General features: G+C 35.7%; 1 protein-coding gene across 13 annotated transcripts in view; it reads left to right on the top strand.

Moving 5' to 3' along the window:
• The window catches only part of LARP4 (La ribonucleoprotein 4), a 64,263-nt gene that overhangs the window by 23,241 nt on the left and 28,347 nt on the right, over positions 1 to 12,675 (top strand). For 12 of the 13 annotated variants that reach the window (XM_065888341.1, XM_065888348.1, XM_065888345.1 and 9 more), the window contains 4 exons: positions 693 to 829; positions 2,312 to 2,415; positions 3,293 to 3,403; positions 4,175 to 4,228. In XM_065888341.1, the coding sequence (XP_065744413.1) occupies positions 693 to 829; positions 2,312 to 2,415; positions 3,293 to 3,403; positions 4,175 to 4,228 (406 nt within the window). The remainder of the gene's footprint in view (positions 1 to 692; positions 830 to 2,311; positions 2,416 to 3,292; positions 3,404 to 4,174; positions 4,229 to 12,675) is intronic. The other variant, XM_065888346.1, reaches the window with a different exon arrangement.

The raw sequence follows: 12,675 nt of genomic DNA, 5'->3' as shown, positions 1-12,675 counted from the left end.
GGTCATTGAGAAGTCATTGAGAAGGTGGCTTTTAAGCAAAGATTTCTAGCTATTTATAACCAGACTGCTTCAAAGGTTTGATGTAAATAACAAGACATGAATTTGATTCTCCTTCAGTTTGTTGAACAAGATTTTATGTGTAAGATAGAGCATTTGTATCTTCTTTTTTAAAAAATGTATCTTAGTCTTTTGTCTTAATTTAAAATGTTTTATATTTATTATTTTGACTTTATTATTTAAATTTAAATAAAAAGTCAAACATACCTATTAAAAAATGCAAACATTAAGAAACTGAAAATCCTCCATGATCCAACTCATGGTTTACATTACAATTTTCTCCATATGCATATTCTAACATCAGTGATAAGGTATTTATAAGATGGAACAAAACTGTATGTAATATTTTGTAATATACTTTAATATTAAGCCTCTTTCCACATCAATATAATTTCATAAATTCCTTGTTCAAAACTGTTGGGCCCAATGTATTTGGGGATTCAGAAACTTTCCAGAAGTTGTTAGAATGTATCTGTTGTATATTACGTATTTTCATAGTTCACTGTGTTATTTCTGATAGCATAATTTTGTTTTCCTAGGCTTAGTGACAAAAGTGAATAAGGCATCTCTTTTCTTTAGGTGCTTTTTAAGATTTGTTTGTTTTATAGGACTGTTGCTTCTCTTATTCCTTTCAGAGAAAATTTGTCAAAGGATCTTTACCTGATATCTCAAATGGACAGTGATCAGTTCATCCCAATTTGGACAGTTGCCAACATGGAAGAAATAAAAAAGCTGACCACAGACCCTGACCTAATTCTTGAAGTGTTGAGATGTATGTAAATCCTACCTTTTAGCTTACTTTTAAAATCAAAGATTAAATATTCTTTTGACTTCTGATCATGCAGGAAATTGTTTTTAACTCCATATTTTTTGCTATTCTGTGCTAATAATTTATCTGTTTTTACTGACTGGTACATATATAGCTTGTATATCAGTTCTGTACCTTGGTTGTTCATCTTGATACCCATTTACTCAAGTATAAGCAATTAAACCTCTGTTTTCTGGGCTATTAGAAAGCTATATGTGTCATTATCACACCCTGTAAAGCAATCTGTTTCAAACTTTTGAACAAAAGTAATAAGTAAACTTTATATCACAACCCAATACACACATACACAACTGAAATGTTAATAGTAGATTAATACTAAATGCTTGAAATGAGTTCATTTCTTTTATTATAAAATTGTTTTCACAACCTATTAAAAGAGTTGCGACCTGCAGTTTGACAAACACTGCTCCAAAGTTTGGTAAAGAATTTATATTTTAGATTGAGGCTTAAGAATTTTTAGTGGTGTTTGTGTCTTATATCAGCATTTCTTGGTAACCTCTCTTATACAGGTTTTGTTAACTACTTGAGTAAAGGTGGATCTTCACTTTTTTTTTGAAATTCGTTGAAATGTTTGAAAGTTAAATAAAGCAAGTCCAGTAATAGACTTACATGGGAGTAGGGATTTCCATTCTCAGAGGGATAAAAACATTTATGAAATCTCTGATCGGTTTGTACAGATCAAACCAGTCTTGATCTGGTTTGACCAGATCTTAAAATGACCCAGTCTTGTCAACATTTAAAGAATTTGCCAAGAGACAGAATCTCCTACCTCCAAGGGCTGAAACCTAGCACTTATACACAGGCCTTCCTCCTTAACAACTACTTTTATTCTCTCTACTTACCTGCACAGGAAGATGTGACATATTATCCTTTGAAGGGACTAGAAATAAAAGTTTTGGCTTGTGGTACTACCTTCATTCTATATTAACTCAAAACCAGCATCTGAAAGAAAGATTGTAATCATTTATATATAATTCTTGGTTTTAAGTGTTTCTCAGACTTTAATTTTAAGGAGAATTTTTTCACATATCAAAGCTCATTACATTCCCTAGAGTAGTGTTTGGCTAATGCAGTACATTGATTTTACTTGAAATAAAGAATTTGGTAATTGTATACAGGGAAGTGCCCTATGAGATATAAATATTGTATACTCCTTAAAGGCTTCTTTTCAACTCCAACACTGTGCCACGTCACAAAATAAGTACACTGAGTATTTGTGCAATGAATAACATTGGACAATGTTCTTTGCATATCAGTCTGAAGATACTTTATTGTAACTGTGATCTTTGATTCTACAACTTAATTTCTTTAAGATGTTAGCCTCTGCTAATTTATTCAGTTGGAAATTGAAATGAATAATTTTTTAATGGAATTATTAATGTCACTATTTTTATACTTTTGAATGAAACTTCTTTAAAATTTCAGCTTCTCCCATGGTGCAAGTTGATGAGAAGGGCGAGAAAGTGAGACCAAGTCATAAGCGTTGTATTGTAATTCTTAGAGAGATTCCTGAAACAACACCAGTAGAGGTAAATCATTAGTATTGTTAAAACTAAATATTCTTAACTGTTTATTTTATTTTCAGTAATTTTTAATAGATTTATTTATTTTTGTTTATTTTTTTGGCTGCATTGGGTCTTCGTTGCTGCGCGCGGGCTTTCTCTAGTTGCGGCGAGCAGGGGCTACTTTTCGTTGTGGTGCATGTGCTTCTCATTGTGGTAGCTTCTCTTGTTGTGGAGCACAGGCTCTAGGCGTGCAGGCTTCAGTAGGTGTGGCACATGGGCTTAGTTGTTCTGTAGCGTGTGGGATCTTCCCGGACCAGGGCTCGAGCCCATGTCCCCTGCATTGGCAGGCAGATTCTTAACCACTGTGCCACCAGGGAAGTCCCTCTGAGTTTTGATAATCATCTTTTTCTAAATCCATATATTTTTTTGAGTTTTAGTTTTTAATTAAATCAGTTATGAAAAACAAGATATCTATGCACAGTTCATGTCTGTGACTGTTGTAGACAGAGCATTTGGATTAAATGAAAATGCATAAAAATACTTTGCACCTAGAAAATGTTGATGTAGGACAGTCCCCCCACCCACCCACACCTTTTTTTTGGACAGTGACAGGACTGGAAAGCTTTACTCTTAAGCAGAATTTAGCTTGCCACTAGGATTGAAATAATACTTCAGTTTTGCTGATTATAAAATAAGCTTCCATCCCTAAATCATGCACAAAATTTGCACTATAACTATGCATGTTCTTGTTTCAGAGTATAATTCTACTCAACAGAAAAATGGGCAGAAGGCATAAACAGTTACTAAGTAAAGAAATAGAAAGGACCAAAAGACATGAAGAGGAAAAAAAATGCCCATTTTTGATATATTTTTAGAGTTAACCGAAGATTTTCTTTTTTAGGAAGTAAAAGCTTTGTTTAAAAATGAAAACTGCCCCAAAGTGATAAGCTGTGAATTTGCACACAATAGCAACTGGTATATCACTTTCCAGTCAGACACAGATGCACAGCAGGTGAGAAGAAAACTTTTCTGATTTGAAGTCCTGGTGATAAAAGCAGTAGTGTATATTTTAATTGAGAAAAATGTGTGCTTACAGTAATGTTTGTAAAGACTTTGGAGAACCTTGTTCACCTTTTTGGTGTTGCTTATTAATTGGTTTCCTTTTTGATGATCTTCTTAAAGCTTTTTTTGTTTCAATTTAAGAACAGTTTGTTTCCTATCAGTAAAAATATTAACAATTATTAAATTAACATGGGAATCAGAGACCATGTACTCAGTAGTTAGTATTTCTATTACAGAGTAGGCCCGCAATATATATAACTTCCGTTCTGATTCTTGGTATTTTGACATAATGATTTTACTCTTAATTGTTATCATGGCCTATTTAAAGATAAGAAAAGTAATATTCCTTTGAAACAAAAATTTCTATAATAGCCTTTTAAAACCTTGTACTGATTTTTTTTTTTAATTCTTCATCTTAGAAGGCCCTCCGAACCCATTTTAAAATTGATATGTAGTGATATTTTGGGTCTGTTTTGAATTTTGTGAGTATGTGTCAGTAGTAATCCATAGTAGTTTAATATACAATAAATGTGAACTGTAGCTGAAGTCTTAAATTTTTACTTTTTCATTCCCTGTCACCTGCATAATGGGATCATCTTCAGAATTTTTTATTGTTTAGTTTAGAGATAGTTGCAATTACCAAAACTCTCTTGATAGAATAATGATGGCTTTAATGAAATGTTTGAATGCTAATGAAAGTTCCTTCCTGCTTTGTTAACAGGCTTTTAAATACTTAAGAGAAGAAGTTAAGACATTTCAGGGCAAGCCAATCATGGTAAGAAACATTTGTTAGTCCATCATGAGACAAGAAGGTTTTTGTTGTCTGTCTATTAACAAACAAAGATGAATAACATTTTATAAAACCCATAATGATTTTAAAGAAATTTCTGGCTCATATGAAATGCTATTTCAGGAAATTAGTGATAGAATGTCAAAATACTTTGTAAACAGCAGTTTCTTCTAGAAGTATAACTTCAGACAGCATGAAGTTTAAGTTAGATGCTGATTGACAATGTGTAAGATAATCATAGATCTCAATCCTGCTCTTAGGAGCAGGAATAATTTTTTAGTAACAAAGGTGGAAAACATTCTCAGTACTTTCATTTCAATTAACTGCATCACTGCATTAATACTCAGCCATTTGGGAACCAGGAAATTGTCGTTGATGACACTTGTTCACAGTTTACATGTCTAATCTGTTCTCACATCCCATGAAATCTGCCTTCAAAACTTCTTTCAATCATTACTACCATTGTTTAGGCTTGAGCAATTGGAATAGCCTTTTAGCTGTTAGGCCTTCAGCTTTCCCCTCCTTACAGTCCATCCTCCACATTATTTTAAGTGTGAAAGTAATACCTATATGTGGTAAGAAAGTCAAATGATTTATAGTAAATAAGTTAATTAAATCTCCCTGTCCCAGATTCCTCCAGTCATTTTCCCTAGAGATGATGAGAGAGCAGTTTTTTCTGCACCTATCTAGGAATTTTCTTTCTGTCTTTACGTGAATGGAAATGTATAGTATATACACGCCTATTCTTTTCTCATAATAGATCTTTTCATTCACCATTGTTACAGGTATACATTTAATATTGTTCCGTGATTTAATTATTAAGTTGTTGTTCTATTTACAAATAATTTGTAGCATATGCTTTCTTTAAAAGTTTTTTTAATTGTGATAAAATATGCATACATACAATTTACCATTTTTAAGTGTACAGCTAACCCAGCGGCGTTTAGTACATTCACTTTGCTGTGCAACCATTACCGGTATTTATTTCCAGAACTTTGCAGCATCCCCAGAAACTCTATACCCATGAAACCATAACTTCCCATTCTTCCCAGCTGCTGGTAACTTCCCTTCTAGTCTCTGTCTTTCTGAATGTACCTATTTTAGATACCACATATAAGTGTAATCATGCAATATTTGTCCTTTTGTATCTGGCTTATTTCACTTAGCATAATATTTTCCAGCTTCATCTATGTGGAGCATGTGTCAGAAAACTTCATTACTTTTTATTGGCTGAATAATATTCCATTGTATGTATATACCACATTTTGTTTATTCATTATCTATTGAAGGATGCTTGGGTTGCTTCCATCTTTGGATTACTGTGAATAATGCTGCACAACTATCTGAGTCCCCGCTTTCAACTCTTTTGGGTATATACCAGGAATTACTGGGTAATACGATAATTATATGTTTAACATATTGCGGAGTGCATAACTGTTTTCCAAAGCAGTTGTATCCTTTTACATTCCCACCAGCAATGGAGGAGGATTCAAATTTTTCTACATCCTTAACAACACTTGTTATTTTTGCTTTTTGGATAAAGCCCTCATCCTAATGGGTAGAAAGTGGTATCTCATCATGGTTTTGTGCTTCATTTTCCTAGTGGCATATGATATCGGGCATCTTTTCATGTGCTTCTTTGCCATTTATATGTCTCTTTTGGAGAAATGTCTGTTCAAGTCCTTTGACCATTTTTTAAATTGGGTTATTTGTTGTTGAGCTGTACCAGATCTTTATATATTCTGGATATTAAACTCTTGTCAGATATATGATCTGAAAATATTTTCTCCCATTTTGTGGGTTATCTTTTTTACTCTCTTGAAGTGTCTTTGAGGCTCAAAAGCTTTTAATTTTTATGAAGTCCAATTAATTTTTTTGTTATCTATGCTTTTGTTGCCATACTTCATAAATTGTTGCCAAATCCAAGATCATGAAATGTTTCCCCTATGTTTTCTAAGGGTTTTATAATATTAGCCTTTCCTTTTAATTGAAATATAGTTGATGTACAATATTATGTTCATTTCAGGTATACTACATAGTGATTTGACATTTGCATACATTATGAAATGATCACTGTGTTAAGTCTAGTAACCATCTGTCCCCATGCAAAGTTAATACGATATTATTTAACCATATTCTTTTTAAAAAATATTCATTCATTCATTTATTTTGGCTGTGCTGGCTCTTAGTTGGGGCACGTGGGATCTTCATTGTGGCATGCGGACTTTAGTTGCGGCATACAGGCTTCTTAGTTGCGGCACGTGGACTCTTAGTTGCGGCACGCGTGCGGGATCTAGTTCCCCGACCAGGGATCAAACCCGGGCCCCCTGCATTGGGAGCGTGGAGTCTTAACCACTGGACCAGCAGGGAACTCCCTGACCATATTCTTTATGCTGTATATTACATCCCCATGGCTTATTTATTGTATAACTGGAGGCTTGTACCTCTTAATTCCATTCACCTATTTACCTGCCCCACAACCCCCTCCCCTCCGTCAACTACCCAAATGTTCTCTGTATCTATGAGTCTGTTTTCATTTTGTTTTGTTTGTTTTATTTTTTAGTTTCCACATATAAGTGAGATCATGTGGTATTTGCTTTTCTCTGTCTTACCTCACTTAGCATAATTACCCTCTAGATCCATCCATGTTGTCACAAATGGCAAGATTTCTTTTTTTATGGCTGAGTAATACTCCACTGTGTGTATATATCACATCTTCTTTATCCATTCTTCTATTGATGGGGACTTAGGTTGCTTCCATATCTTGGCTGTTGTAAATAATGCTGCAGTGAATATAAGGGTGCATATATCTTTTGGAATTAGTAGTTTTGATTTCCTTGGGTAAATACCCAGAAGTGAATTTGCTGGATCCTATAGGAGTTCCATTTTTAATTTCTTGAGGAAGCTCCATACTGTTTTTCCATAGTGGCTGCACCAATTTACAATCCTACAAGTGCACAAGGGTTCCCTTTTCTCCACATCTTCGCCAACAATTGTTATTTGTTGTCTTTTTGATGATAGCCATCTGACGGTTTTGAGGTGGTATCTCATTGTGGTTTTGATTTCCATTTCTCTGATTATAGTGATGTGGAGCATCTTTTCTGTCTGTGGCCATCTGTGTGTCTTCTTTGGGGGAATAAAAAGCCTGTATTCCGGTCCTCTGCCCATTTGTATATGGTGTGAGAATGTAGTCCAATTTGATTCTTTTGCATGTAGCTATCCAGTTTTCCCAGCTCTCTTTAAGAGGCTGTCTTTTCCTCATTGTTTATTCTTGCCTCCTTTGCCATAGATTAATAGGCCAAATATGTGTGGATTTATTTCTGGGCTCTCTCTGGTTTCATTGATCTGTGTGTCTGTATTTGAGCTAGCACCATACTATTTGATTATTGAAGCTTTGTAATATAGTTTGAAATCTGGGAGCGAAATACCTCCAGCTCTGTTTTTCTTCCTCAAGATTGCTTTGGTATTTGAGATCTTTTGGTATCCATACAGAGTTTAGAATTACTGTTCTATTTCTGTGAAAAATGCCCTTGATATTTTGATAGAGATTGCTTTGAATCTATAGATTGCCTTGCTTAGTTTGGTCATTTTAACAATATTAATTCTTCAGTCCATGAGCATGGTGTGCCATTTCGTTTGTTTGTGTCATCTTTGGTTTCTTTCATCAATGCCTTATAGTTTTCAGAGTATAAGTTGTTTACCTCTTTGGTTAGATATTTTATTTTATTTATTTATTTTTTTATTTTTATTTTTTGCGGTACGCGGGCCTCTCACTGTTGTGGCCTTTCCCGTTGCGGAGCACAGGCTCTGGACGCGCAGGCTCAGCGGCCATGACTCACGGGCCCAGCCGCTCCGCGGAATGTGGGATCTTCCTGGACCGGGGCACGAACCCGCGTCCCCTGCATTGGCAGGCGGACTCTCAACCACTGCGCCACCAGGGAAGCCCTAGATATTTTATTTTTTGATGCAGTTATAAATGGGATTGTTTTCTTAAAATCTCTTTCTGATAGTTCATTATTAATGTATAGAAGGGCAACAGATTTCTGTGTATTAGTTTTGTATCCTACAGCTGTACTGAATTCATTTATTTTAATAGATTTTTGATAGCATCCTTAGGTTTTTCTGTATATAGTATCATGTCATTTACAAACAGTGACAGTTTTACTGCTTCCTTTCCAATTTGAATTCCTTTTATTTCTCTTCCTCGTTATTGCTATGGCTAGGACTTCCAGTACTATATTGAATAAAACTGGCAAGAGTGGGCATCCTTGTCATGTTCCTTAACTTACTGGAAATGCTTCAGCTTTTTGCCATTGAGTATGATGTTGGCTGTGGGTTTGTCATATATAGCCTTTATTATGTTGAGGTATGTTCCTTATATACCCACTTATTGGGAGTTTTTATCATAAATGTTAAATGTTTAATTTTCAAAAGCTTTTTCTACATCTGTTGAGATGATCATATGATTTTTATGTTCAGTTTGTTAAAGTGATATATCATATTGATTTATTTGCAGATATTAAACCATCCTTGATCCCTGAGATAAATCTTACTTGATCATGATGTGTGATCTATTTAATGTATTGTTGACTCCTGTTTGCTAATATTTTGTTGAGGATGTTAGCATCCATGTTCATCAGTGATATTGGCCTGTAGTTTTCTTTTTTTGTGTCTAGTTTTGGTATCTAGGTGATGCTGGCCTCATAGAATAAGCTCAGAAGCATTCCTCCTTCAATTTTTTGGAATAGTTTAAGAGGAATAGGTGTTAATGCGTCATTAAATGTTTTGTAGAATTCCCTTGTGTAGCTGACTGTCTGGTCCTGGGTGGGTGAGATTTTTGCGTCCACCCTTTAGGAGCAGATTCTCTGTTTCCTACAATCTTCTCAGTGTCCAGTATGCAAGCTCCACTGATTTTCAAAGCCAGACCTGGTGCCTCATCTTCTTGTTTTAGGACCCTCAGCCTGGGGAGCCCAATGTGGCATTTGGACCCCTTGCTCCTTGGGGGAGGAACTCTACAATTGTGATATTCTTCCTGTTTGTGGGTCACCAACCAGGGGGTTTGGGTCCTGACTATGTCTCATTTCCACCCATTCTACCCATCTCATGCTTCCTTTTTCATGTCTTTAGTTGTGGAAAATCTTTTCTGCTAGTCTTCGGGTTGTTGTCATAGATACTTGTTCTGTAAGTCCTTGTAAATTTGGTGTGTCCATGGGAGGAGCTGAGTTTATTTCTGGGTTCTCTATTTCCATTTAATTGATCTGTATGTCTGTCTTTATGCCAGTACCACACTATTTCAATTACTGTAGCTTTGTAGTAAGATTTGAAAACAAGAAGTATGAGCTGTTCAATTTTACTGTTCTTTTTTAATACTGTTGAGGGTATTCAGGGCCACTTGAAATTTCATATGAATTTTAGGTTGGAGTTTTCTGTTTCTCCAAGCAAATGCCATTGGGACTTTGATAGTACACTGAGTCTGTATATCATTTGAATATTGTTGTCATCTTAACAATATTGAGTCCTCCAGTCTATGAACATGGGTTTCATTCTATTTATTTAGGTTTTTCATTTCTTTCAGCAATTTGTAATAGTTTTCATTGTATAGGTGATGTATTCCTAAGTATTTTGTTCTTTTTGATACTGTTGTCGACGGAATTTTCATAATTTCCTTTTCAGATTGTTCGTTCCTAGTGTATAGAAATACAACCATTTTGAGTGTTGATTTTATATCCTGCATCTTTGCTGTACTAGTTGATTAGATCTGACTTTTTTGGGGGGTGGGGGTGGGGGTCTGATTCTTTAAGAATTTTCTACATGTAAGATCATGTCATTTACAAACAGATCATTTTACTTCTCCTTTCTAGTTTGGATGTCTTTTATTACTTTTTCTTGCCTAATTGCTCTGGCTAGAACTCCCAATACTCTGTTGAGCGAAATGGCAAAAGTGGGCATCCTTGTCTTGTTCTTGATCTTAGGGGAAAAACCATCAGTCGGTTACCACTGAGTGTGATATCAACTATGTGCTTTTCACATACGGCCTTTGTCATGTTGATGAAGTTCCCTTCCCTTCCCAGTTTGAGTATTCTTACCTTGAAAGTGTGGAATTCTTTGAAATGCTTTTTCTGTATCAATTGAGATGATCATGTGTGGTTTTCCTTTGTTCTGTTACTGTGCCATATTACGTTGATTTTCTTACGTTGAACCACCCCACCTCCCATCCTCCCTCCCCACCCTCCCACTCCCATTTCTGGAATAAATCCCACTTGGTCAAGATGTATACTCTTAACTCCTGACAAGTTGAATTTGCTAGTATTTTTTTGTGGATTTTTAAAATCTATATTCATAAGGGATATTGGCCTGTAGGTTTTTCCCCCCCTTGTAGTGTCTTTGTCTGTTTTATCAGAGTAATACTGGCCTCTTAGAATGAGTTAGGAAGTGTTTCTTCGTCTTCAATTTTTTTGGAAGAGTTTGAGAAGGATTGGTGCTAATTGAGAAGGATTGGTGAAATTTTTCTTTTCTTTTTCATTATGGTTTATTACAGGATATTGAATATAGTTCCCTGTGCTGTACAATAGAATCTTGTTGTCTATCCATTCTGTATATAATAGTTCCCATCTGCTAGTCCCAAACTCCCAATCCAACCCTCCCTCACCCCTCCTCCCCCTTGGCAGCTACAAGTCTGCTCCCTACATATATGACTCTGTTTCATAGATAAGTTCATTTGTGTCATATTTTAGATTCCACATATAAGTGATATCATACGCTATTTGTCTTTCTCTTTCTGACTGATTTCACTTAGTGTGATAATCTCTAGGTCCATCCATGTAGCTGCAGATGGCATTATTTCATTCTTTCTTTATGGCTGAGTAATGTTCCGTGTGTGTGTGTGTGTGTGTGTGTGTGTGTGTGTGTGTGTGTGTGTGTGTATCTCACATCTTCTTTATCCATTCATCTGTCAATGGGCATTTAGGTTGTTTCCATGTCTTGGCTGTTGTAAATAGTGCTGTTATGAACATAGGGATGCACATATCTTTTCAGATTATAGTTTTGTCTGGATATATGTCCAGGAGTGGGATTGCTGGATCATATGGCCTCTTTGAAATTTTAAAATCACTGATTCAACCTCCTTCTTAAAGGTTTATTCAAATTTCCACCTTCTCGGGTCAGTTTTTGTAGTTTGTGTGTTTCTAGGAATCTGTCCGTTTCGTCTAGGTTATCCACATGTTGATCTGCCTTTGTTTACACTGTTCTCTTGTATTATTTTTATTTCTGTAAAATCAGTACTTGGGTCTGATTTTAGTTCTCATTTCTGATTTAGGAATTGGAATCTTTAACCTTTCTTAGTCAGTCTAGCTAAAGGTTTGTTCATTTTCTTGATCTTTTCAAAGAACCAGCATTCAGTTTCATTGATTTTTCTGTCATTTTTCTGTTCTTTTTATCTCCATTCTAATCTTTATTATTTCCTCCTGCTATCTTTGGTTTTAGTTTGCTTCTTTCTAGTTTTTAGGTGGTAGCTTAGGTTATTGCTTTGAGATCATTCTTTGTTAACATAGGTGCTTATAGCTATAAGTTTCCCTCTTTGCACTGTTTTTATAACATCCAGTAAGTTCTTTTTTATTGGGTTATAGTTGTTTTACAATGTTGTCTTCATTTCTACTGTACAGTGGAGTTCCCTGTGCTATACAGCAGGTTCTCATTTTTATACATATTAGTGTATATATGTCAATTCCCATCTCCCAGTTCAACCCACCCCCCTTCCCCCCTTGGTGTCCATATGTATGTTCTCTGCGTCTGTGTCTCTGTTGCTACCTTGCAAACTGGTTCATCTATACCATTTTTCTAGATTCCGCATATATGCATTAATATACGATTTTTAAAATTTTTATTTATCTATTTTTGGCTGTGTTGGGTCTTCGTTTCTGTGCGAGGGCTTTCTCTAGTTGTGGCGAGCGGGGGCCAGTCTTCATCGCAGTGCGCGGGCCTCTCACTGTTGTGGCCTCTCTTGTTGCGGAGCACAGGCTCCAGACGCGCAGGCTCAGTAGTTGTGGCTCATGGGCCCAGTTGCTCTGCGGCATGTTGGATCTTCCCGGACCAGGGCTCGAACCCATGTCCCCTGCATTGGCAGGCAGATTCTCAACCACTGCGCCACCAGGGAAGCACACGATATTTGTTTTTCTCTTTCTGACTTACTTCACTCTGTATGACAGTCTCTGGGTCCATCCACATCTCTACAGATGACCCAGTTTTGTTCCTTTTTATGGCTAATACATCCAGTAAGTTCTGATATGTTGTGTTTTTGTGTTCATTCATCTCAAATTATTTTCTAATTTCTCTTGCGATTTCATCTTTGACCCATTGGTTAAGAACGTGTGTTGTTTAATTTGTGAATTTTCTAGTTTTCCTTCTGTCACTGATTTCTAGTTTCATTCCATTGT

The sequence above is a fragment of the Phocoena phocoena genome, chromosome 11, assembly GCF_963924675.1.
Source record: "Phocoena phocoena chromosome 11, mPhoPho1.1, whole genome shotgun sequence".
Classification (NCBI taxonomy): Eukaryota; Metazoa; Chordata; class Mammalia; order Artiodactyla; family Phocoenidae; genus Phocoena; species Phocoena phocoena.
The sequence above is the reverse complement of the archived record's forward strand: the minus strand, read 5'-3'. Positions and strand labels throughout refer to the sequence as shown.